Source organism: Calidris pugnax, unplaced genomic scaffold (genome assembly GCF_001431845.1).
Source record: "Calidris pugnax isolate Ruff unplaced genomic scaffold, ASM143184v1 scaffold15, whole genome shotgun sequence".
Taxonomy (NCBI): domain Eukaryota; kingdom Metazoa; phylum Chordata; class Aves; order Charadriiformes; family Scolopacidae; genus Calidris; species Calidris pugnax.
In genome coordinates this window covers 5704209-5726646 of record NW_015090774.1, presented here as the reverse complement: position 1 = coordinate 5726646, position 22438 = coordinate 5704209, and the positions used below count along the sequence as shown (strand labels likewise).

The window sequence follows — 22438 nt, the reverse complement described above, 5'->3', positions numbered from 1 at the left end:
AAGAAAGCTATATTAAGATAAATCACAAAACAAACAAACAAAAATCCCAACAGAATCAGCTGTTCACACAGCCAAGACAGAAACCCATAAAAACTTGAGTTAATTTTAAAAATTAATTTCAATGACAGTGATGTGAATATGGAGTGAATAGGTGTTTAATGTAGATTAAGAATGTAAAGCAAGGAAAAGTATTTCAGCATCATGCCGAGCAATAAATACAAGCTGTGCAATTTTTCCTTTTGAATGATACTGCAGGATTTGCCCAGGACTTAAATAATTTAGCATGACAAATAAGACTCAGTCAATATGGAGGTACAATTCCTACTGAAGCCATGGCTATTCTTTTATATGTCAAACAGTTTAACATTAAGGAACAAATATGCCTCTTTTTAGGTTGAGACTATTGGAGATGCCTACTGTGTTGCTGGAGGTTTACACAAAGAAAGCGAAACACACGCTGTTCAAATAGCATTGATGGCCCTGAAGATGATGGAGCTGTCAGATGAGGTGGTGTCTCCCCATGGAGAGCCTATCAAGGTCATATATTTCATTGTATTTTATACGCTTAAAGCGAGCATGTTTTTTGTTTAGTTGCTTTTGCACATCTCCAAAAAAAGAACATAGAAAGCAGTACCAGCTAAGCAAAACTCAAACATCTGAGTATAAGTTACAAAGAAGAGGTATCAAAATGTTTCAACTGCTGTATAATTTGATTAATTAGCAAAATTCTGTACTCTGAGATTAGGATTTACTCTATGTGTGACGTTGTCAATGGAGTTCAATTGGAACTACAGCATGGACATATTGTCTTTGCTATTCCCTAAGACTTGGCTGCTGACCTTAACAGCAAAGCAAGTACTATAAATTAACTGTCACCAGTCTAACAACATTGTGTCATGTAATTCCTGTCAGGAAAGTATCCAAGTGTCATAGTAACTCCTGCTGACATTTCTAAAGCAATTTACTACCACAGAGACCACCGTTATCAGAGTGATATCATATAAAGGATTACTTACTATACATGCAAAGCAGGGTAAACTTCAGCTAGTTTCCTCGCAATGAGCACTGATGACCAGAACACAGATATTTTAAGGAGGCTGTATAAAATCAACTTATATTAGTTACTCATTCTTTTTTTTTTTTTCAATAGAGGAACAATTTGTAAAACTGACTTTAACCATTTTATTTTACCTACTAATGCTGTTTTCTGTCTTTTATTTAAAGATGCGCATTGGCCTTCACTCTGGATCTGTCTTCGCTGGAGTTGTTGGGGTTAAAATGCCTCGTTATTGCCTTTTTGGAAATAATGTAACCCTTGCCAATAAGTTTGAATCTTGCAGTATACCTAGAAAAATAAATGTCAGCCCAACAACTTACAGGTATAGTGCTTCATATCTGTACAATATCCACCTGAAGCAGTTAATTGTAACAGTTCATTATCTTCCTTTCCCTCTGAAGTACTGCTGTTTGTTTTCCTTTTTCTCTCTCTCTGACTGCTCGTGAATGCACCATGGTTATTTTTAGTCAGAATGCAACCAGCAGCAGCAAGAAAAAAGGGTGAAACAGAACAGTTGATATTTATTTTTCAGATGTCACATTTAAAATAAATGGACTGTCTGGGCCAATTTTGCTTCTTACCCTGCAGCTGTATACCTTTTGCCTTTTTTTTTTTTTTCCTTCTCTCATATAGTTGGCTCCTCTTTGAGCTATGAGGCTTTCAGTGTGAACTGGATGCCAAACTGGCTGCAGGTGCTCTTGAAAATAACAACCGAACTGAAGAATTGTTAAACATCACCCTACGCATCTTCATTCTCTTTTGGTTAGGGAAGATGAATTAATAGGATGCAATGAATCAACCACACCAGTGTTTAGTTTATATAGGTCTTGGTCCCAACTTGGTTTAAACCTTTTATTATGGAACTTAGGCTGTCTATCAACATTTGTTGTGACGTGTACTACATGATTATGCAGACAGCTGGCAGTGGTCCTCTACATCTTCCATGGGAAAAACGGCATCTCTCCTCTGTCCTCCCAGCCTAATACTCTCTTTGTATTATCCGTTTAATTGCACTTAAAAATCACCTTGCAATATGTTTGTGACCGAGCACTAGTGTCTTGTAGATGCCAGGAAAAATAATAGGAAGCTGTTTAGAATGTGATTGAAACAACAGTCTACATCTGAAGTGCAGATCCAGGTCTGAGTGTTATGCCACTGAGATGTTTGCTTCTTCCAGAGTGCCCAAAAGCTTTGTAAGAATGAACTGTAGAGAGTGAATCTACTAGTAGAAAGTGATATGGCTGGATATAATTTATTTTTTCCTTTTAAGAAAGCTCTGATACCCTCACTATAGCCTGGACAGTCCCTTATGCCTACTCAGCATCTACCCACTGCCATGTATGCGATAATGCCTTGTGGCAAGGTTCTGTGGCCAATGTCAGACAGAGAATTTGGGACAGGATCCTGACATCCCCTGCAGCATGTGCTATGTGACTTACAGTGTGCCAAGCTTTAGATCATCTTGTATAGTTGATTTAGACAAAAGTATCACAGGTTTTAGGGCACACAGAAAGTAACCTTTTAGGTCATTAACAATCAAGAGATAGCATTAGCATCACCAGTGCTTATACATGTCAGAAGAACAGTGCTGGCCAACAGTGTTTTTTTTGTCATATCCATATGGAAAATAATTTTGAATGATACTGGCTACTGTCTTTTCTTAAAACCATTGGGCACTTCATCACCACAGGACTTGCCTACAACTTGTGGCATAAGTAGGTTTCTGGACGGCTGTGTATTCATCTCGAGAAAATATTTGAAATGGGTACACTGCTGAAACAAAGAGAGAATTAACTCTCCAAGTGCCCAGAAAACAGGCAATTTGGTTAAAGGGTAAACTATTATTACTGTTGTGGTATGGTTTTTGCCCCTGAGTGAATGATGTGTCAATTTCGGGGGTTTTTTTAGTGGTTTTTTTTTTTTTTCTTTCTGATTCGTACACCCATTCTAACCACATGTTGATAAAATTATGGTATCTTGCTCAACTCCTGTATATTGCAATAATTGTTTGGAAGTTTAGATACCAGTCATCAGTATTTACCCCTACAGATTAGCAATCTGTGTTTCAGATAAAGAGGACCACTGGGTTTAGTGGACCCATGTGTGAAAAAGCAAAATTGTTAGAATTGGTAAGAGGATCTGAATAGTTTAGTTAATAAGCTTTTCAGTATTTCCTAAGTTGAAAAATTAATTATGGTGCCAGTTTCATGTGCAAATCTGAGCTAGCTTTCAATACTAAATAGTTTTTGAAAATACTTACAACAAACATAGCATCTACATACAAAATATTGTCAAGATGAAAAAAGAGAGGCAATACTCCTGCTTGTGCTGGCGCACAAGTTAATAGGTTATCAAGGTTAGCAAATAAATAGTATTTTTTATATTTTCAGTAAATAACATATAAATGTTAAATTAGATTCTGCCCTGCTACATTCTGCCCTGCCATACATGAAGAATTATTGAATGTCTGCACTTTGTAAAAACAATTAGTGAGTGATTAATTTTTAATCAAGATGATTCATTTTTGTTCTAGGTTGTTAAAGGAATATCCAGGTTTTGTGTTCACACCTCGGTCAAGAGAAGAGCTTCCACCAAATTTTCCCAGTGATATCCCTGGAATTTGTTATTTTCTGGATTCTTATATTCAAGAAACAAACTCACAGACTTGGTTTCAAAAGAGAGATTTGGGAGATGGCAATGCCAATTTTTTGGGTGAGGAAACAGGAATAGACTAAATTGTACATTCACAAGTGTATAGAATAAATTTATAAATATTTTGATTTTTTTTGTATAAATTGAAAATTTTTTAAAATGTATGAAACATGAAAGCACTTTAGATTGTTAACACCTGAAAGCCAGTATTAAAATTTCAGGAAGTATGTCACTGACTACTTTTTATTTTTCCTTTGCATAAGGAACATAGTCACTAAAATAATGTTGCAACTTCACTGTTGAAAATGCTACTAAAAAGTACATTTTCCTTGTGGTAATTTCTAAGTGCTACGTAACAACTCTCTCAGTTCTCTCTGTGCTGAGAATTCTAGATGTATTATACATGCAGTGTGTGAGGAAATGTAATGTGCAAGTGACGCAGCCATATGCAGTGTTGTGAGCTGGTGCTTATCAATTACTATTAAAATACATTTTCTTAGTGATTCCAGAAGAAAATATCCATTAAAATATTGTCATTGCTATCACATAATTCTCCCAGTGCATCATTTGGGCCCCATCCTAGAAGCTGCTCACCATCTTCTAACACCGACTGGAGTTAATGTGTTGAGGGCGTGCAGCATCTTCTGGATCAGGCTGCTAATTGTAGCTTATACACGTATAGCAGAGTTTGCTGCTTACTGTTTCATGAACTTTATTTTGTGTATAAAATGAATATAGATTAAAAGACTGTATAATCACATACTAAAGTCTTGTAATCATCAAACAATATTTTAATTCTTGGGGTTTTTAAAATACTTTACAAAAAATAATAGTATCCACTTGCTATTATGTATTAGAGCAATAAATGTTTTCCTTTTGTTGTCATTTAAATTTGAAATGTTTTAAAAGAAGTGTAATAAAACATGCTTTGGAGTGTTTGCTTAGAAAGGAAATTCCAGTCAGACTGTATAAAATGCAACAGAATCTTACCACTTTACAGCTACCATCCTTATTGAAGGACAGCAATGTGGGTATGACATGTTATTGAAATGCTTATGGTATACTCACTTTAAAGTCGCCAGGGGAATCTATAGGTGAACAGAAATGCTTTAAAACATATGAACACATATACAAAGTATTAATAATACTACAGTACAAGATTTTCTATTGTGGATGGCGGAACATGAGTGGAGAACTCTCAAGGGTCTGCCTCTAGAACTGGCAGAAAAGAGTTAGTCATGACTCCTGAGTTTAGGATTCTGCCTCTCTGACTGGCAGATCCATCTGCATAGAAATTTCTCTGTACAGCAGTTTGATCCCAACTGCTTACTGCTTACACACATACAAATATTTTCAGTAGTATCAAATATTATTAGTCGTTATTCTTATCTCTTAACCATAAGAGTCTTTCTTCAAGCTACTTGCCAAGAATCAGATTTTGCTCTCTGGCAATTTACAGGGAGCAATTACATTATACTAAGGTGCCATTTCATTCAATTTCAGAACTTGACTGGTTCATTCTGAAGCTCAATATACTGTTTATCCTACTATTTTGCAGTAGAAACTCATACAGAGCACGTACCATCAGAGTCTTGAGAAAAATCCTTATAAAGAACTAGCACAAAGAACATTTTAAAAGCATATTTTAATTCAGATTTCCTGTAAGCAGCATTTGAACACAACTTGAAACATTGACTGCTGCCATTGCTTCAGGTCTCCTATGTCCATCCAAGCATCTAAGTATCCTAGATGCTTAGAAAAAGGTCTGTTACACAAAAATGGAACCTGAAAGTCTCTCTCTCTATTATATATATACACATCTCTCTTGCATGTGCCATATATATATACGCACGTGTACAAGCATAAATATTTGTGGTATTTTTAATAGCAGTGTTTCAAGGAAACAAGGACTATGCAAATCTTGCGACTGATCTTTGCAATATTGTTTTGGTCGGAAAATTCCATTCTATTGAGTTAAATATGCAGAGGCTAGTAGCAGTCCCCTGTGGGTGCTCATGGATTTAGAAATATGAGAGTATCTGACTACTGACTCTTCAGTAGGCTTGTGGTATTAAGCCAGTAATGACTGAAGTCAGTAGGAATCTATCCACCCCTGTCGTCTGTTGAATGTTAAAAATAAATAGGCTTTTAATTTAAAAGAAATTCTTTCTCCCTATCTACTGAATTGGAGGGACTCAGCAGTGAATTTCCTTTCATCCCTGGGAAAGAACTATTGCTGGACTAGATGATGGCCATTCTCAAAGCCAGATTTTGTATAAACCTGTCATTCAGTAGGATGTTCATCATGGCAGTTCCTGACAGCTTCTTAACTGTATCTCTGTGAAATAAAATGTGTCCTAGGCCAAAGTTCTTATTAGAGATCAAATTCATCTTCCAACAGTATTTTTTATACCTCTGTATTTTTTAATACACCCTAGGTTACATTACCAGCTAGGATAGAATTGCTGTAGAATTGTTTTTTATTTCACTAACTTTTTTTTTCTGAAAAGTTCAAAACATTCCCATGTCTACACTTCAGCCTTAGTTCAGAGAATAATCCTGATAAGGGGGTTAAGTGTACACATAAAGCAATATGCTTGAACCTCAGTGAAGTATATAGGATTTAGGCATGTATTTTAGACAATGATTCAAGAAAGTGCTTTAAAATGTACACGTGTTCAGACCTGTTCTGCAAAAAAACCCCACAAGTCTATGTTTAGCTTTAAGCATAACTTAAGAATTTAGGTCTCACTTAAGCTGTTCTTTTGTTTAAGTTTTTGCTGAATTAATATATAGTTAGTAAGGGACAATTATTTTTAACTAATCTTCTCACTTAAATTAAAGCCAATAGGGAAAAAAAGAATAAGAAAGCCAAAAAGCAAATTGTTGAGATAAACAAAAGGAAGGCAATTTAACTGATATAATACTGGGAAATTTTGCAAGGAAATAAAATGGTTGTTTTTAAGCTGATGTCTTGTATAGTATTATGTTGTATGATATTGTGAAAGTCTTCAGAGACTATGCATTTATATAAAGATACAAATATCGTAGTGTTAATTCCAGAAACAGTTTTGTTAGTATCTGAATTTTTATTATATTAGTTCATGAAGATTCTGTAGGGCTGGTTCCTGTTGACATTGACACTATGTGATGGAAGATACATTTTTATCACAACTGCAATTTCTTTGCCAAAGAGACGTAAATAGCCCTTGAAATAAATAAAAAGTGGGTCCTTTGAATCTCAACAGTGACATAGCTAAAGTAAAAGCTATAGCAAAAGAATTTAATTAATTGTATTTCATTCAGGCAAGACCTGATAAGATTTCAGGAAGATACTGGAAAAAAAAATATCTCATTTCTGGTATCAGAGAAAGTGCAATTAGCGTGGAGCTGAAGTCTTCTTTCTCTCTGAACTACTGTACAAAAGCAAAGGAACTCACAGAAACTGACAAATCAGTAAAGTGCACATAGAGTCAAGCCCCAGGACAGATCTACTTTTTGCTGTGAAATCTTACAAAGGAAGAATTCAGAATTCCCCCAAATCCAGTTTATTTCTCCCATCTTTTTTTTTTTTTTTTTTTAGCATGAAGCTAAAGGAAGTTTCAAAAATTGCAACACTATCATTTGGTATGTTTAGGTCATATTTACTGAAATGGGGTTTGCATCCTGTTCTTTTCCAGGCAAGAAAGCTTTTTTTTTTTTTTTTTTTTTTTTTGCATTCTCTGCAGAAACAGCTGCAACGGATAGTACAGGAGGAAAAATCAGTGTTTCCAGCTGAAAACCATCAGAATCAAGGGGAATTTCTCTTGAATCTTGGCAAGGGGACCCTTTTTCAAACCCCACCCATCCTATAACCTAGGAGGCTGCTCTAGCTGCTACCATTCTTTATGCCTGCTCATTGTTCTGCAAAAGCAGTGGAAGGGGAGTTTTTGTTTCCTGTAACAGCAATAATTTTTGTGGCCATTTGCCATATAGCGTACAAGGGACTGTGCTGCTTTCAAAGCTCTGTTCCAGTTTATCAGAAGTTGGCTTGGCAGGAACCAAATTTAACTTTGAGGCTGTTTCTGAAATGAAAGCTAGGACTTTCTTTTCTACCTTTCATTCTGTGAAATGTGTACCACAAAAGTCTTTAGAGACCTCAAAAGCCATCTCTGATGGTATGGCTGCTCACAACTGCATAGGAAGGAAATAATCAGATATAAGCTCTTTTTTTTGAGGTTTTTTTTTTAATTATTTCTCAGTGTATTTGCATGAGTTCACTGGCAATCCTTTTCTGCAGAGCAAAGGGGGAGAGTTAAAGGTCACTGTCTTATGTATGTTACTCAGCATTACTCTTACACTGAAGCACAAATAAAAGATGGAAGACAATCAATGGTTCTGGAACCTCTGCTACATCCAGATGCAACAGTTTAAAGATATTTACTCTCCTGAGCACAAACAGTAGGATCTGAATGTTAAATATGCAGTTAGGCTGGAACATGAAGCTGGAGAGCCAGTCAAAGAAATAATAAACTGTAAAAGAATCTAAAACAAAGTAAACAACCTTATAAAGTTGTGTGTCTCATCTGCTTCAGCAGATTTTTGATGCTGACAGTAAAGTCGAGCCAGTGGTTTCCTAATATAAATGGAAATGAGCACATTGCTTTGCAGCCCCATTATGAAGCTTCCTTTGAAGATTTGTGCTGAAATTGTTTGCCATCTTCTAAGCAGTACAAAGCTACAAATTATTGTGCCACTAAACCAACAAGTGCCATATTTATATGAGTAGCCTGCACACACAGCATGTAACGGGAAATAACCTAGAGGAATACATGCAGTAACACCCCAAGGCTGTGAAAAGGGGCAGATAAAGTCATAGGTACACTTTCACTTTTCTAATTTCTTTTAGCCCAAACAAAACCTGCCAAAGAAATATCAAGGACAATAAAATTCCCAGGAGCTTTGGACTACAAGCCTGTGAAAATCAGTAGGAGTCTTTCCTCTGATTGCAGAAGGTGTTAGGGAAGTTTTGGACATACAATTACTTTGCGCTGCATGGCTAAGATTACATTCCATTAAGATTACATTGCATTACATGCAACAGAGTCCACAGATCTCAGATCTACACTGGTTATTGCATTTCAGACACCATTGTTATATTGAGGGCTGTTTCAATCATAGCTTGTTGATACCAGTATTGGAAAATGAATTTATGGTATAGTGAAAGAGTGTACAGTGGTACAGTACAAATAATGAATCTTGCTGAAGGGATCTTAAAAAAAAGATCTTGTTTCTGCACCTGAGAAGTATTATCATGACAATCCCAAATGTCAAGTCTCAGGCCATTATGATTTGAGACAGATAACTAGAAAATACCCATGATTCAGTTTGATGTCAGTAAAGTAATTCCATCTTCAGTAAGTGAAATCCAGGAATACCATATAAGGCAACATTTTTATTCAGGATTACAGTAACAATATAAATTGTAAGGGCAAAGTCCAAAGTAAAAAATGCAACGTATTAAAATACTTTCTTTTATAGTGCTTGTGTAGTAACACAAACCATATTGAATTGAATGTAGATGTTCTTGGCCAGCTAGTGGTTTTCCCAAAGTTATTGTCTCAGCAGCTGCCTTTTCATACAGCATAAAAGGGTCCTATGCTACTTTTTGTTTTCATTGATCTCAACAAGAATTTCCAGATGAAGTTAGCATCTCTAATCAGAAAAAAATATGTACACCACCACTTAAAAAGTACAGCAGTTGTTTTTCCCCTATAATCATTGACTACAACTCTTTTGGCTTTCTGATGCAGGAGACTCCTCCTGTGAGCCATGTTCAGGGGGACACAAAGTGGAGAAGCTGCCTTGTGGGATTTGAATTAGAGAAAGCATTTTCTAAAAAGCTCCTTTCACACCAGCATTCCATCCCATGCATGTCCTGGTTGTGGCTAATGCCACAGCTACTCTCCCACTCCTGAATATCAAAAAGCACCTGGGCAGCAGGTTATGAGCCGTACCTAGTACAGGAGGATCCCCAAATGGGAATGTGATTGCATGCTATAGTGAATAAGCTGATGGACTTTATGGGAGTGCATCAGATACAGTCCAAATGTGCATAATGCATATGACCTAACTGTCCTGATGCTGGTCAGGCCTTGAAAACACAGGCCAGTATTAACAGCTTAGTCTGATGTACTTTATTTTGTTTACTTACAGCCCTTCCTTCAGCTGCAACCAAATCTTGCCTAAGACTTACCAGGTAGTCTTGACTCAGCAGGCATCTGGAACGGAGGCTGGTCCCTCTCAGCAAATCACTTGGTTGAATTCTTGGATTCATCTTCCAAACTTCTGAAAGGGGATCCCTGTTTTAGAAAACTAAATCAATCATTGCCTGCTTTAACTCTGCCTGTGCTCTTTTCAGTTCACATTTTACAAATCTCACCTCAGATGCTAGAAATTCCACTTGTATTACAATGGCGTTCTTGCAAGAACAGCCTGCAAATGCAACCTATGAAGCCTGAACCAAATCAGAAGAAAGGCAACTTCACAACTGTCTGAAGTAATTTTGACCTTTGCAGGTATCAGCACTTTTGAAAAAGTGTCACTCGGGTACACAAAATTGTCAGGATAATCTACTTTCCAAAAACCATATCCAAAATGAATATTATGTAATGTCTCTACTATCATTTATAACCATGAGGGTTTACCCCATATACAGACTGAGCAAGTAGATTCCCTTGAAACTTAGGAAGAATTGGGATGTTGTTAACATTGATTCGCAACCTGGTCTTCTCATTTCCTGGCCCTGTGCTGGCACACCCTGACTGGGATGTGCTGTCAGGACTTTCTCGACATTTTGTGTCCTCAAAACTACTTTATAGGTGTGTGGAGAGGAAGGCTACACAACACCAGAGGGTAAAACTCCTAGGTATTGTCTTAGATCTTCCAGTAGTGTAGATTCACTACCATCAGTAGGCACACAAAGATTACAAAGGCCATGTAGCTACAACATTTATATTGTCAGATATGGTTTCCCATTTTCCCAAAACTTACTTCCTACCAAACAGGAGAAGTCAATGGTGACCTGATGTACTCAAATCCTAGTTAACTGGTGACAAGCTGACTCCTCCTCAGCTATAGGGAAACATAGCCTTTTGCCTGGTTACAACAGCAAGATTTATAATATCTCTGTTGCTTGTTTCCTGGAGATTGAAGAGATCCCTAGAGATTTGCAATTCTTCAGTTTTCGTTTGTTTTTCTACACAGATATATCAAGCAGCAGTTTCAGTTATTTCTTCTAAAAATTTTCTTTCCTCCCTTCAAAACTAGCATATTATTTGTATGGTTTTAACTGGTTATATTGAAACTTTGTTCTTGTTCATACTTTAAAAAATCTAGAATTGTTTTTCCCAGTAGATTTGGAATGTGTAAAGCTGTGTAGAATTGATTATTATGCCTACATGACCTCAAAGCAGAGTTTCCCTCTACAGTTCTTAGAATGCCTACTGAGATGAAGTTTGCCAAATTTCTGATATCTATCCATCCATAATTTGTCTCCCTACTTACTAGCAATTTTAGCAGGTTTTAACAGAGATTCAAAAGATGAGATTTCAAATGATTTTAAATGTTGTCATTTGTTAACTTACATGGGAATTCCAACACACATACTCCATCTTTGGGATTGTTTGGGTTTTTTTTTTCTTTTTTTTTTCATAAAGGATGTGAACTGTTCAAATTTTAATCTTATTTTGCACTATCTTACTACAGTATGAACTTTTGCACTTTTACTTACATCTAGAATCCATCTGGATTGATTACATCTATGGCTCTAACGACTTAATGTAGCAAGGTCTCTGCCTGTGAGCTACTGCAGTAGTAGTCCATCAAGTATTTGTCTTACAATCCTCCTAGGGATCCTCTTCTCATTACCTCTTGAATATATGTTGATGCTTTTTAAGCAATCAAAAAAAATGTCAGTAGTCTCCTTAGGTTTTATTTCATACACTGAAGCCAGGTATGGCCTCAGATGGTATAAAGGGCTTTAAACTAAATGGGTTTTTCAAGTGGTGCTTTTTTGTTCCATGTATACTATGACAGTGTGCTATTTCTGAGCTGCCCTTGACATGTTGTCAGCAATCTTCTGCTCAAAAACTTCTGTCATAAGGGTCATAGCTTACCTGGAGAACCCTTTGAGCATCCAATGCAGTGTTTATTGACATTGGCTACTGACAAGGGCTTAACACACACAAAGAAAATAGTACTGAAAGCACTCATTACTATGCTTTTAACTTCACTAGCCTTTGAAAAATGAATGCACAGAAACAGAAATGTCTGTGATCATTCCGTCCCTCAGACTCTTCACTTTTTAGGGGGCATTTATCCTCCTAAAAGCTGAGTGGGTGCACTGGGATATGAAAAAACCGAGGACACATTTCTGTTCCTGAGAATCACTGCATAGGGCACTGGCACCAGGGCACACACCGCCCTACCTGTACCTACTTAACCCCTAGGAACCTGCCAGGCACTTTAATTAATCTTCTGACGCAGCGTCAGGCGACTCCCAACAACTCCAGCATCTGGAAAACCCTTTTTTGATGCGTAGGGAAGAACCATAAGACAGAGGTTGGAAGGGTTTCCCGCTGAGGCGAGCCGCGGGGGAGATAAACCGCGGGGGGACGTACGCGTTTCCTCGGCCTGCCCCTCCTCTCCTCTCCCACACACGCCGCCCCGGGGCGCCGACCGCCCCCGCCTCAGCACCTGAGGAGGAGCAAGGCGACCTGGCAGTGCGCACAAGGAACCCACCTAGCTGCCAGAGCACCGCCACAGCTCCAGCTCCTGCCGGCCCGCAGGCAGCGGCGCCCCGGGCCCCTCCACCGACGCGAACGGCCGCAGCCCCCGCCCTCACCGTTCCCACTGCCCCGCGCCCAGTTCGCGCCCCGCCGCCTCGCGCCCAGCTCGCCCCCCCGCCTCGCGCCGCCGCCTCGCGCCGCCGCATCCCCTCAGCCTCCCGCAATCCCTCCTCCGCCTCTGATTGGAGAAGCGCCCGCCATTGGATGGTAGAGCAGCGGCCGCGCTCGCCATTGGCTGTCGGCGGATGCCACTCGGGGCGGTGGCGACCGGGGGAGGCAGCGAGGCGATCGGGACCGATCTTCGCGGCGGCGGCGGCGGTGGGGTGACGGCGGCAACATGGTGAGGTCCCCCCGGGCCACCTTCCCTACCCGGGACACGGGGGATGGTGGAGGACGCTTGGCTTGGTCTGGTGTGATCCGGGCCCGTGGTGGGAGGGCAGAGGCTGAATCCGCTTGGGAAGAGGGAACCGTGAGGGGAGCCGGGCCCCAGCCCTTTGTTTTAGGGGAGATTATGTGGGGAGGATGGGGAGGTGGCGTTTCGGTGGGGTGGGATGGGATGGGATGGGATGAGATGCTGCGGAGCGGTGGAAGGGGCTTCCCCCCCCTCCCCTTGCTCGCTGCCTGACCGCGCCGCCGCCTCGCCCTGCCCCGCAGTACGGCTTCGTCAACCATGCCCTGGAGCTGCTCGTCATCCGCAACTACGGCCCCGCCGTCTGGGAGGACATCAAGTAAGTGTGTGCGTGTGTGTGTATGTGTGTGTGTTTGTACACGCGTGTGCGTGTCCCTTCCCCACGCCGCGGGGGCGGGCTGGGCCGGGGGCGGGGGAGCGGGCAGGGCGGCCGCAGCCATCCCCGCCGGGCTCCCCGGTACCGGCAGGTCTGTGTAAGCGCCTGTCGCCCGGTAGCGGCCCCCGGGAGGGGACTCTCAGGCCGCGGAGAAGCCCGGCACGGTCCTTGTCGCCTTTCGTCCCGCTCGGGGCCTGTCTTAACGCCGCAAAGACCCGCCTTACTCCATCCTTACTGGTCTCCCGGAGCCGCAGCAGGGATGGCATTGAGCCTGGCGTTTCCCTTGCGGTTGTACAAAGTATCTATGGCAGAAGGAAGGTGCAGGAAACACGTCCCAGGAAAGCAGGGCAGCCCTTCCTTGAGTCAGACCACCAGGTGAACCATGCAACAGTTACATCCCTCTGCTTTCCTGAGGGAATTGAAGTGCGGCTTTTAGCTAGCAAACCCTATCTAAAATTAGTGTGAGATTTTGGTAATGTGCTCAAAAAATCACTGCCGTAAAGAAATACGTATAAGAATGCACGCACCATCCCTGGAGGTGTTCAAAAGACGGGTTGATGTAGTGCTGGGAGGTATGGTTTAGTGATGATGCTCCTTGTTTGTTGTGTGGGTGTCTATTTTTTGTCAGTTACGTTGACGGTTGGACAAGATGATCTTTAAGGTCCCTTCCAACCTAGAAGATTCTGTGATTCTGTATGTATAAGAATGTGCATGTAAGGATGTTTTTTGGCTTTCTTCTGTTGAACCTGATTTCTTGTGTCCAGCCTTTGCTTATCTGGCAGTATAGCATTTTTCCAAGGAGGTGACTGTCTTCACTTTAAACTTGTGATGAATTGAGGTATTGCAAAAAAAAAAGTTTGAAATGGGTAGTACAATCAAAACTCTATTTGCCATAAATATGGTAATGTTGACACATTATTTTTAAAATATTTTATAAAAGACTAAAGTGCTTACAGAGTTGTAAACTTACTTCGTAAGACTTCAGGTAGCTGTATTTAGAAGAAAGGGTTTAATATGATCTGTTGATAACGTATGTTCTAAGGGAGAAATAGATTATCCAACTTGGAGAAAGTGCTCTTCTTTCAACTTACAGACATTCTTCTCTACTCCTCTCTCCCATTTATTTTGGGCCAATTTTGATATGTCAGTGTAGCTGTCTTGCCATTGTCCTAAAACGATTTTTGGAGTTTGACTGCTCTTGACTGTGAGATTTTTGTGACCGTGATACTTTTTTCATTAATCCATTCATTAAGAATGTGGTAATCATACACAGTACCATGAGAAGTTGGTTGGAAGGGACCTCTGGACGTCATCTAGTCTAGTCCAGTTTCTGTTCCAACCAGGACTGTTACTGGCCACTACTACTACTAGATGAGGGCTCAGCTATGACTTTTGTCTTGCTGAGTCTTTAAAATCATTAAAGATGGAGAGAGTCCACAGTTTTGGTTCAGCAAACATTGACTGTTCCAGTGATCCCTGACAGTTAGTCTATAAATTACTTTTTTAAATCCAGTTCTCTCAATTGCATAGATGAGTCTTTAGTGAATGCCACACAGTTTTGTGCTGTAAGTTGTGAGCTATATGTTTATTTTTCTCACATACCTCATCTAAACACACTGATCTGTTTTGAATTCTTATGGTTTGATAATGGTTTTATATGACACATGTAAGATAAGAGCCTTCATTTAAAATATAGTGATACATATGTTATTTTCCATTCAAATTATAATAAAATATGTATACAATATAATAAAGAATGTTCAGTCTTTCCTGGCATGCCATCCCTTGCCAAGATGCCTTTGAGTATTATGGTCTGTTTTTGTCCGAATTACCCACTGAGCAGAATTTTTTCATAAGATTTGTCCATCTGAGAAGATACAAAGTTTCATCTTTTAGTACAAGATCATGTTGCAGACTGTCAGAGCCGGGTCATAATTCCTGATGCATCCTTTCTCTAGGGTTTTACACACACCTAATAGAATACTGAAGGTAACTAAAGTCTATGAAGACTATTACTCATTTGATGTTTTGGAGAAATTTAATAGAAAGCTACAAAGTATTTTGCTAAGGTCAGCTGTGAAAATTCAGGAAGCTGCTACATCCTGTTTCTGGTTGTCAGCTGAGAAACATTTCTGTCTTGTAGCAGCCCGACAGCTAGGCTCTGCTATTCACTCACAGAGAAGATGGCATTCTGGAAACTCTACCACAATGCCACCCAAATGGAAGAATGGAACATGGCCTGCAAGAGCCAGCCAACGTATCTGCAACAGCTCTGCAACAGCTGCCGTGGCTCCTTACGCAAAAGGTGTTTGCAACAGGGTGTTTATTCAGCAGCAGGACTTATCTTAAAAAGTCGTGTATCCTAGAGTTTAGAAACCAGCAAACAAATCCCTGAATATCTCACTGGAACAGATTGTAGTGGTTCTGATTTAGGGAATGGTACAGGATCAACTGATAGCCACTAAATGCTTGTTGTTTGAGTTCCTGTGGTGCATTTACAGAGATGTTGTGGGAGAGGTTAGATGTTTTACCTCATGTAAACAAATACTGACTTGTTGCAAAGGCTTTGTTAGAACTGTTAATCATTTAGGAAACAATGGGAAGAAATAGACCAGTGTTGTGTCGTGCTGCAGTTCAATCAGTTGAATCACTGGTGATTGAATTGGGGGAGCAATTGTTGAAGTGAAGAGTCTTGGGCTGTTTAAAAAAAATAGAAGAACTTTGCATTGTTAGTATGGTTGAATTTGCATCAATTTAAGCATCTCTGTGAAGCAGAAAGGCCTCTGGATAGTTCAGTACAAAATTTGGCATCTAAGGGGTTTTTTTTAATATTAAGCTGATCACATTTTGCTATTTTGTTCTCGCTGAAGTCACTGCAGAAGCTGTGAATCAGCATTGAAGAGTAGTGGGTTGAGATTGCCAAGTGATTCTGAAATGCCAGTGGGTGAATTTATACTTAATATTGATAGAAGTTAAAAAAACACACAGAACTGAATAAACTAAAGTAATGAAAACAGGTCATTCTTCAGAAAAGTTAAATACTGAATTGAAAGGGTATACTCCATCTGAAGCATGAAAACTCTTCTGTAGCTTCTTCAGTCAAAAGTGACATTGAATGAAGTTCTTAAATATAGAATTTGGGAGACCAAATAATTGAATTTGACGCTGTTATGAGTGGTGGTTTTGTTGCCATAATTTACTGTTAACTAACTCAGAATGATGATTTCACATCTATGTTTCTGCTCTATCATTCATTTTTCAACATTTTGGTGAAACCATGATCTATCTGGTAAAGGTATATACTGATTTTGTTTTTAAATTGAGTGGAATTCTTGGTAAGGTTAGACTCCTTGGGTTTTTTCCTCCACTTTTAAAACAAAGCGTGACTAAATAACAGACTTTTTTTTTTTTTTTTTTTTTTTACGCAAGAGCTGCCCAGCATCTCGAGAGTTTCAGTGTCTGAAATCTTTTATGCTCCAATAAAAATCCCGTGTATAAATAACAGATTTTTTTTTTTTTTTTTTTGTCAGGCAACCTTTACAATGAGGCACTAAGCTCATGGAAAAGTTACAGTACATACTCTGCAATTTTACTGAATATCAATTTTGTCGGCTGAAAGGAAATATGGCTCGATTTTGCTAAAGAACTAGAATTAAAATGTTTAAAACCCAGAACAATTCAAAGACATCTATTTCTGAGCCAACATTGTTGCATTCCAAATAAGATATGGCATATAAGTGATGAAAGGTGATCTTGATTTATGGAGCCTTTATTCATTTTCTCATCTGCAAAGTCTCAAAAATTTGTTTCTCCTTAGTCTTCCTCTCTGGTGTCCACTCATAGAATTGAGAATTTGGGCTTTTGTCATGGTTAAGCTCTAGAAGCAGGAGCAGGATTTAACAAAGCTGGATGAGAGGGGGGGGGGTGAGAGCCACTTGGGAGAGTCCTGCAGTTGCTGAATTCTGTAGTAGCAGATTTTTCTTAGTGGAAAGTGAAGATAATTCAGCATAAAAATTTCTTTTGCCTACTGGCAGTTTTAAGCTGCATATACTTCACATTGTACTTCATTCCTTCAGTCGTTGGAAGGGAAGATTTCAGACCTGGAGTACATGGAGACGTGCTTCTTAGATCAGCACTCCACTAGCTCTGCAAATTTATTAGTAAATAAACTTACTTGGAGCTGTTAACCACATTTTTCCTGAGAAAACACTTTTGATTTGTCCCTTCCCTGCTTAAGAGAAGGGCCTCTCTCAAATCCCTTATTTTGTCATTGTTACACCCAAAGGTCTATTTCAGATTGTGTGGCCATAATTGTAATGGCTTGAAAAGATGGTTCTCAAGATTCCTTTGGCATTAGATATCTTCAGTTCCTCGGCAGCCAATGTAAACGCTAGCTAACATCAACTAAAAATTGTCAGGCCTGACCATTCTCATAGACACCCCATTGTATGTGCTCATGTCGGATCAAGGCCAAATTTGTGCTGCTGGGTGATATGGTAGTGTGTGAATGGGATAGGAAGTAGTGTGTTTGGAATTCCTGTCTATGTACCTGTCCAAAAAAAAAGATTACCTGCTTTAAAAAAAAAAAAAAAAGTATAAAATCCAAGGCTTATGAAATTCTGTCTTCTCTGGTATGTTTTTGTGGTGGACATGTTTAAATAGGTGTGTGGTTACATATTTTTAAAAGGGGCTTCTATGATGATAGAATCTGGGCTCTTCTGCAACGGGTGTTACATCTGGCTGAGCTGAAGAGCTAATATATATGCAATTCTGAGCACTCCATTCAGCAGCTCTAAATGTTTAGTTGTATAACAAGTATTAACAGGGATATCTTCTTGAAACAGCTCCAGGACAATATGTGGGAGCTAGAGCACTGTTGTCAGCAGGGAATATGTACATAGTCGTTTATCCTGTGTTTCCCACCAGTATCCCTCTGTGTTCGATTTAATGAATACAGAGTTTTCCCACAGACTCCTAAATCTGAATTTAGGCCAGGTTAGATGCTCAAACTGTGACACTTTCAAATATATTGCCAAGAAAATGAATGACAACTCATCTTATTAAGCAATGCATTAAAATGCTTCATCACAAGACTGTAGAATAAATTAGTATTTTTCCCGCAGAGGCATATAAAAGATCTGGTTTTGGGGAATGAAATGGCACAACCAGTGAGCTGCAGTCTTTATCTTCCTTCTGTTTCTGTGGTAGGAGTCTGCACAAAAATGTGTAGCCTGATGAGCATGGAAAAACCAGAAGAGAAGTATTTGCGAAAAGTAACTACCTGGAGGTCAAGACACTTTTTAATTGATTCTTGAAAATAATATCTGTGTTGACACTTGCACAGTAGCAAAACAGGCATTTTGTGCCCTGAGAGCTGTGTATCCTTTGCTGGCTGTACCTTAGTGTGGGGTGCAGAAAGCAGGTAATAGTCTTATTTTCCTGGTGCTCATTGCTTAAATGTAGAATTAAGGCATCAACCTGCTTTTGCCTTTTTTTGTCCTCCTTTTATGGGCTAGGCTGGCATGTGCTGTCCACACATGCTCTTAAATGCCAGGACTCCAGGGCTGGGGAGCCTGCTGGGTAGCACAAACCTTACATGGACCCAATGGTCTGGAAGTGCACACAAAGGAAGAGCAAAAGTCAATCCCTTGTCCTGTGAGGAAGCAATTTTTGTTGTTCTCCCCCAGACTTCACACATCCAAGGCTCCAGGCTAGGAGAATTTGTTTTCTGTAACTGTCCTGTTAGGATTACAATGGTGAAACACTGAGGGTTGAAAAATTATCCTGGTGCAATATAAGTAGAAAGCTTCTGACCTCAGTTTCAAATTGGATTCAAGTGAAGTGATAGAAAACCCTGTATAATTTGGGGGACTGAAATAAACTGCAGGGCTATCATTTGCCTTTAGAAAAGGCACAGATACAGAAACTTCTGCATCTTATTGGTAAAGGTTAACACAGGTCAGACTTTAGTTACTCAGTGTGGCTTTTGCAATAAAATGTCAGTGATTTAAGAATACATGTTTATTTGGTAAATTTTCAAAGGCATTCCAAGCAGTTAGGTGTATCAGTGTTACTGCAGGTTGGCTTGTTAAGTCAGGAGAGGTAGATGTTTTTATTAATTTATGCATTTAAAAATGTCTGCCATTGACTTTCACTAAAATTTAGATACTTATGAACTCATTGGCAGGATGTGGTATCTTGATTAATTTTATTTGCAGTTATATTCCAAAATAGTAAATGATATAAAATCAAATAATTTAATAGAGTATCTACTCAGCTCTGCCTTTAAGAATATATATTACGGTATTTTTACAGGAGACAGACTTGGATTTTTTTTTTAAACTTGCATTGTTTCCTAAGAATTTCTCGCACAGCAAAACCTGTCCATTTTTATGCTTCTTAAACAAAGCAAATAATAAAAACCTTTTGTAATTGCAGAACAAAAGCACTAGCTTGAATTACTGTGTCCACATACTGAGTTCAGAATGTCACCTTGTCAAAAATGTTTTCCTCTGTTTACTAATATGGCAAAACGCAATTTACATTTGTTGACAAATCCTGTAAAAATCAAAGCTTTGACCTATTACTGTTGCTTAGCACAATTTTTAGATAGTCTAGTTTGCCTTTTCAGAAACCTAGAAAAATACGCCCAAAAGCTGTAATGAAAGGCTTGTTACAAGTTGCAACAGTAAGCTCTTAGGAGGTGTTGGAATTCAGATAACTTGTAGGTCTGATGCTGGTGGTGTGTAAAGTCCATGAAAACTGTGTTTTGAGCATAAAAAGTGTGGAGTACCTTGAAAAAAACAGATCCACTTAACTGTCTCAAATTGGGCACCAAAAATTAATGAAACTTTTTTGACCCGTGGTAGTCTTGCCCATTTAAAATGGAAATGGTATAATTGGCCTGATGAGCTTGTTGGAGAGCTAATTAATGCTTGTGCATACAAATAGTATAGGGGTCAATTCCACAGGAAGGCTTGTTAGAGGGGAATAATTCTGTCATCAGAGCTGGATTTGAAAACTATGCTGTAAGTCAAGCCTGAGGTCATATATCAATGAATGGGATAAAATGAAATACAGAATAGTTGTGCCTTAACTGGGTAGGATGTAGCCTCAGTACTGAAAGAACTGGTAGCCTGAAGGAAAAAAAGGACAGGTTGTGTGGGCTCACGGTTGTGACTGGTAGGTTGTGTCATGGAGGCTCAGGGAGAGGAGGGGAAATGTGGCTTGGAGCGAACTTCAGCAATATTGCTATGAGAGGTATCTGAGTTCATCTTTTCTGCTTTCAAATAACCAAAAAACCTTATTGAATGCTTGTGGCCCTCTATGAGACACTTGTTTTATTGCTTCAATATCATTCTGGAAAATGTCATGTTTTCTAAGTTCTCATCTGACCGTAGGCTGTATACATGAGGCAATCCTTTAAAAAGCATGTAAAACAGTACCATAGGCTATACTAATCTGTCTACAGTGTTAACAGTGTCACTTCTGCTAGGAGAGAAGATGGATAATCATCAGCTTAGAATGTAAAGTTTTTGGAGAAACTATATTTGTATATGTAGATACATATACATGCAAATATTTCTGTATGTGTGTGCACATATCATGTCTACTTAACTGGAGTGTGGTGTGCACATATCATGTCTACTTAACTGGAGACTGGGCATTTTTATTGCCTGGGCAATAAAAATGCACACTAAACAAGATAAGAATCAAAGATCTGTACAAAATGTGAGGTGTGGCATTTCAATTAGGTATCCTGTGTAGTCGAAGTGAGTGAAAGGCCTTCCAGGTACTTGTAATATTTCTTATCAAGGACTGATTTGCAAGAGAACCTTGGTGCCAGACTCCTTTTTAATGTCTGAGCGTAGGCTTGGCTGTGCCTAGGACTTCAATTTGTTTTGATCCTATTAATGCCTTTGGGATTTCTCCCATCAAATTGCTGCCTTTCCTGTTCGTTTCTTATGTACTTCTCTTCCCAGGAACTACAGGAAAAGTCCAAGTAGCTAACAAGTGGGTTATGGATTTTACCACATAGGCACTTCAGCTGTATGTTGCAGTGGTGGTAATCAGTCCTACCTTGCTTTGTTGAACTGCTGTGAGCTTGCTTTGATATTTCTCTTTCCCAGTGCACAACTAATTTATTATAAATAGTGTTTGCTTTACAGTTAACCTAAAGTTACTGATTCTTTGATGCTCAAAAACATTGCAGACATACTGTGTTAATTATCTTAAATGTCTTCTCACCATAAACACTGATGAAAAATAGACTCTTCGCTAGAGTTTTAGATGGGAATCTTATATTATTGAATGTGTAAAATATATATTATTTTATAATAGTTATTTTGGGTCATGCGGGACTCAGTTATAATTAATTGCAAGTGGTGTGTGAAAAACCATGAAAATGGATTTTTTGCTGTGTCCTTAAGAGCATGTGGGTTTACCCAGTGCTGAAGATGGAGTGTTTTGTTCAATCGATCTCATAACAATTTTGAAAAAAATATAGATTACATATAAATCAATGTCAGAAAGAGACTCTGGAAAGCAGTTAGTGCTGAAAGGCCAATAAATCATTTTTTTTAAAATCCATATACCTCTTAACATTAATGTGTGTTTATCCAGAAAGTGGCATTAAGTAGGAACGTTTATTGTTGTTTGTGTTTCTGAGTCTTTATTTCATAGTATTCCAAAGTTCTAAGCAGTATTTTTTAAGTTTTCTTAAAACCGATGCTGAAGAGATAGTTCTTGATGGGTCTGGAAGTTAATATTCACAAGATTTATGGGGTCAGGACACTACACTTCCTGCTACTCCAGTTCCTCACAGCGGAAGGACCGGCTTGGAGGTCAGGAGTTTAAACTGTGTGGATGCCAAATTCTTTAATTTGTCTGGGAAAGACTTGGCTAAAAGCAAATAGTGGCATGTTGTGAAACATGGTGTGAATGTTCTTGCAGTACCTCTCAGGTACTTTGCAGTTTTCCCAGAACTGGGAAGTGCTTTTAGACCTGTCAGGATACCAGGTGTTAGAAACATATCACTCGCTCTTATAAATGAAACGCTTAAAAGAGTATTTTGTAAATACCATTCCTTTTAGTCCACTTATGTAAAAGGAAGCAAA

At 39.0% G+C, this 22438-nt stretch overlaps 2 protein-coding genes across 4 annotated transcripts in view; both read left to right on the top strand.

Moving 5' to 3' along the window:
- The window catches only part of GUCY1A3 (guanylate cyclase 1, soluble, alpha 3), a 28090-nt gene extending 21416 nt beyond the window's left edge, over nucleotides 1-6674 (top strand). For 2 of the 3 annotated variants that reach the window (XM_014944386.1, XM_014944396.1), the window contains 3 exons: nucleotides 394-537; nucleotides 1225-1379; nucleotides 3591-3936. In XM_014944386.1, the coding sequence (XP_014799872.1) occupies nucleotides 394-537; nucleotides 1225-1379; nucleotides 3591-3792 (501 nt within the window). In that variant the 3' untranslated portion in view covers nucleotides 3793-3936. Of the gene's footprint in view, nucleotides 1-393; nucleotides 538-1224; nucleotides 1380-3590 lie in introns of all 3 variants that reach the window. The other variant, XM_014944377.1, reaches the window with a different exon arrangement.
- A 6082-nt stretch (nucleotides 6675-12756) lies between these two features.
- Nucleotides 12757-22438, top strand: part of GUCY1B3 (guanylate cyclase 1, soluble, beta 3) — a 45205-nt gene continuing 35523 nt past the window's right edge. The window contains exons 1-2 of the mRNA XM_014944950.1: nucleotides 12757-12877; nucleotides 13192-13265. Of these exons, the coding sequence (XP_014800436.1) occupies nucleotides 12875-12877; nucleotides 13192-13265 (77 nt within the window). The 5' untranslated portion in view covers nucleotides 12757-12874. The remainder of the gene's footprint in view (nucleotides 12878-13191; nucleotides 13266-22438) is intronic.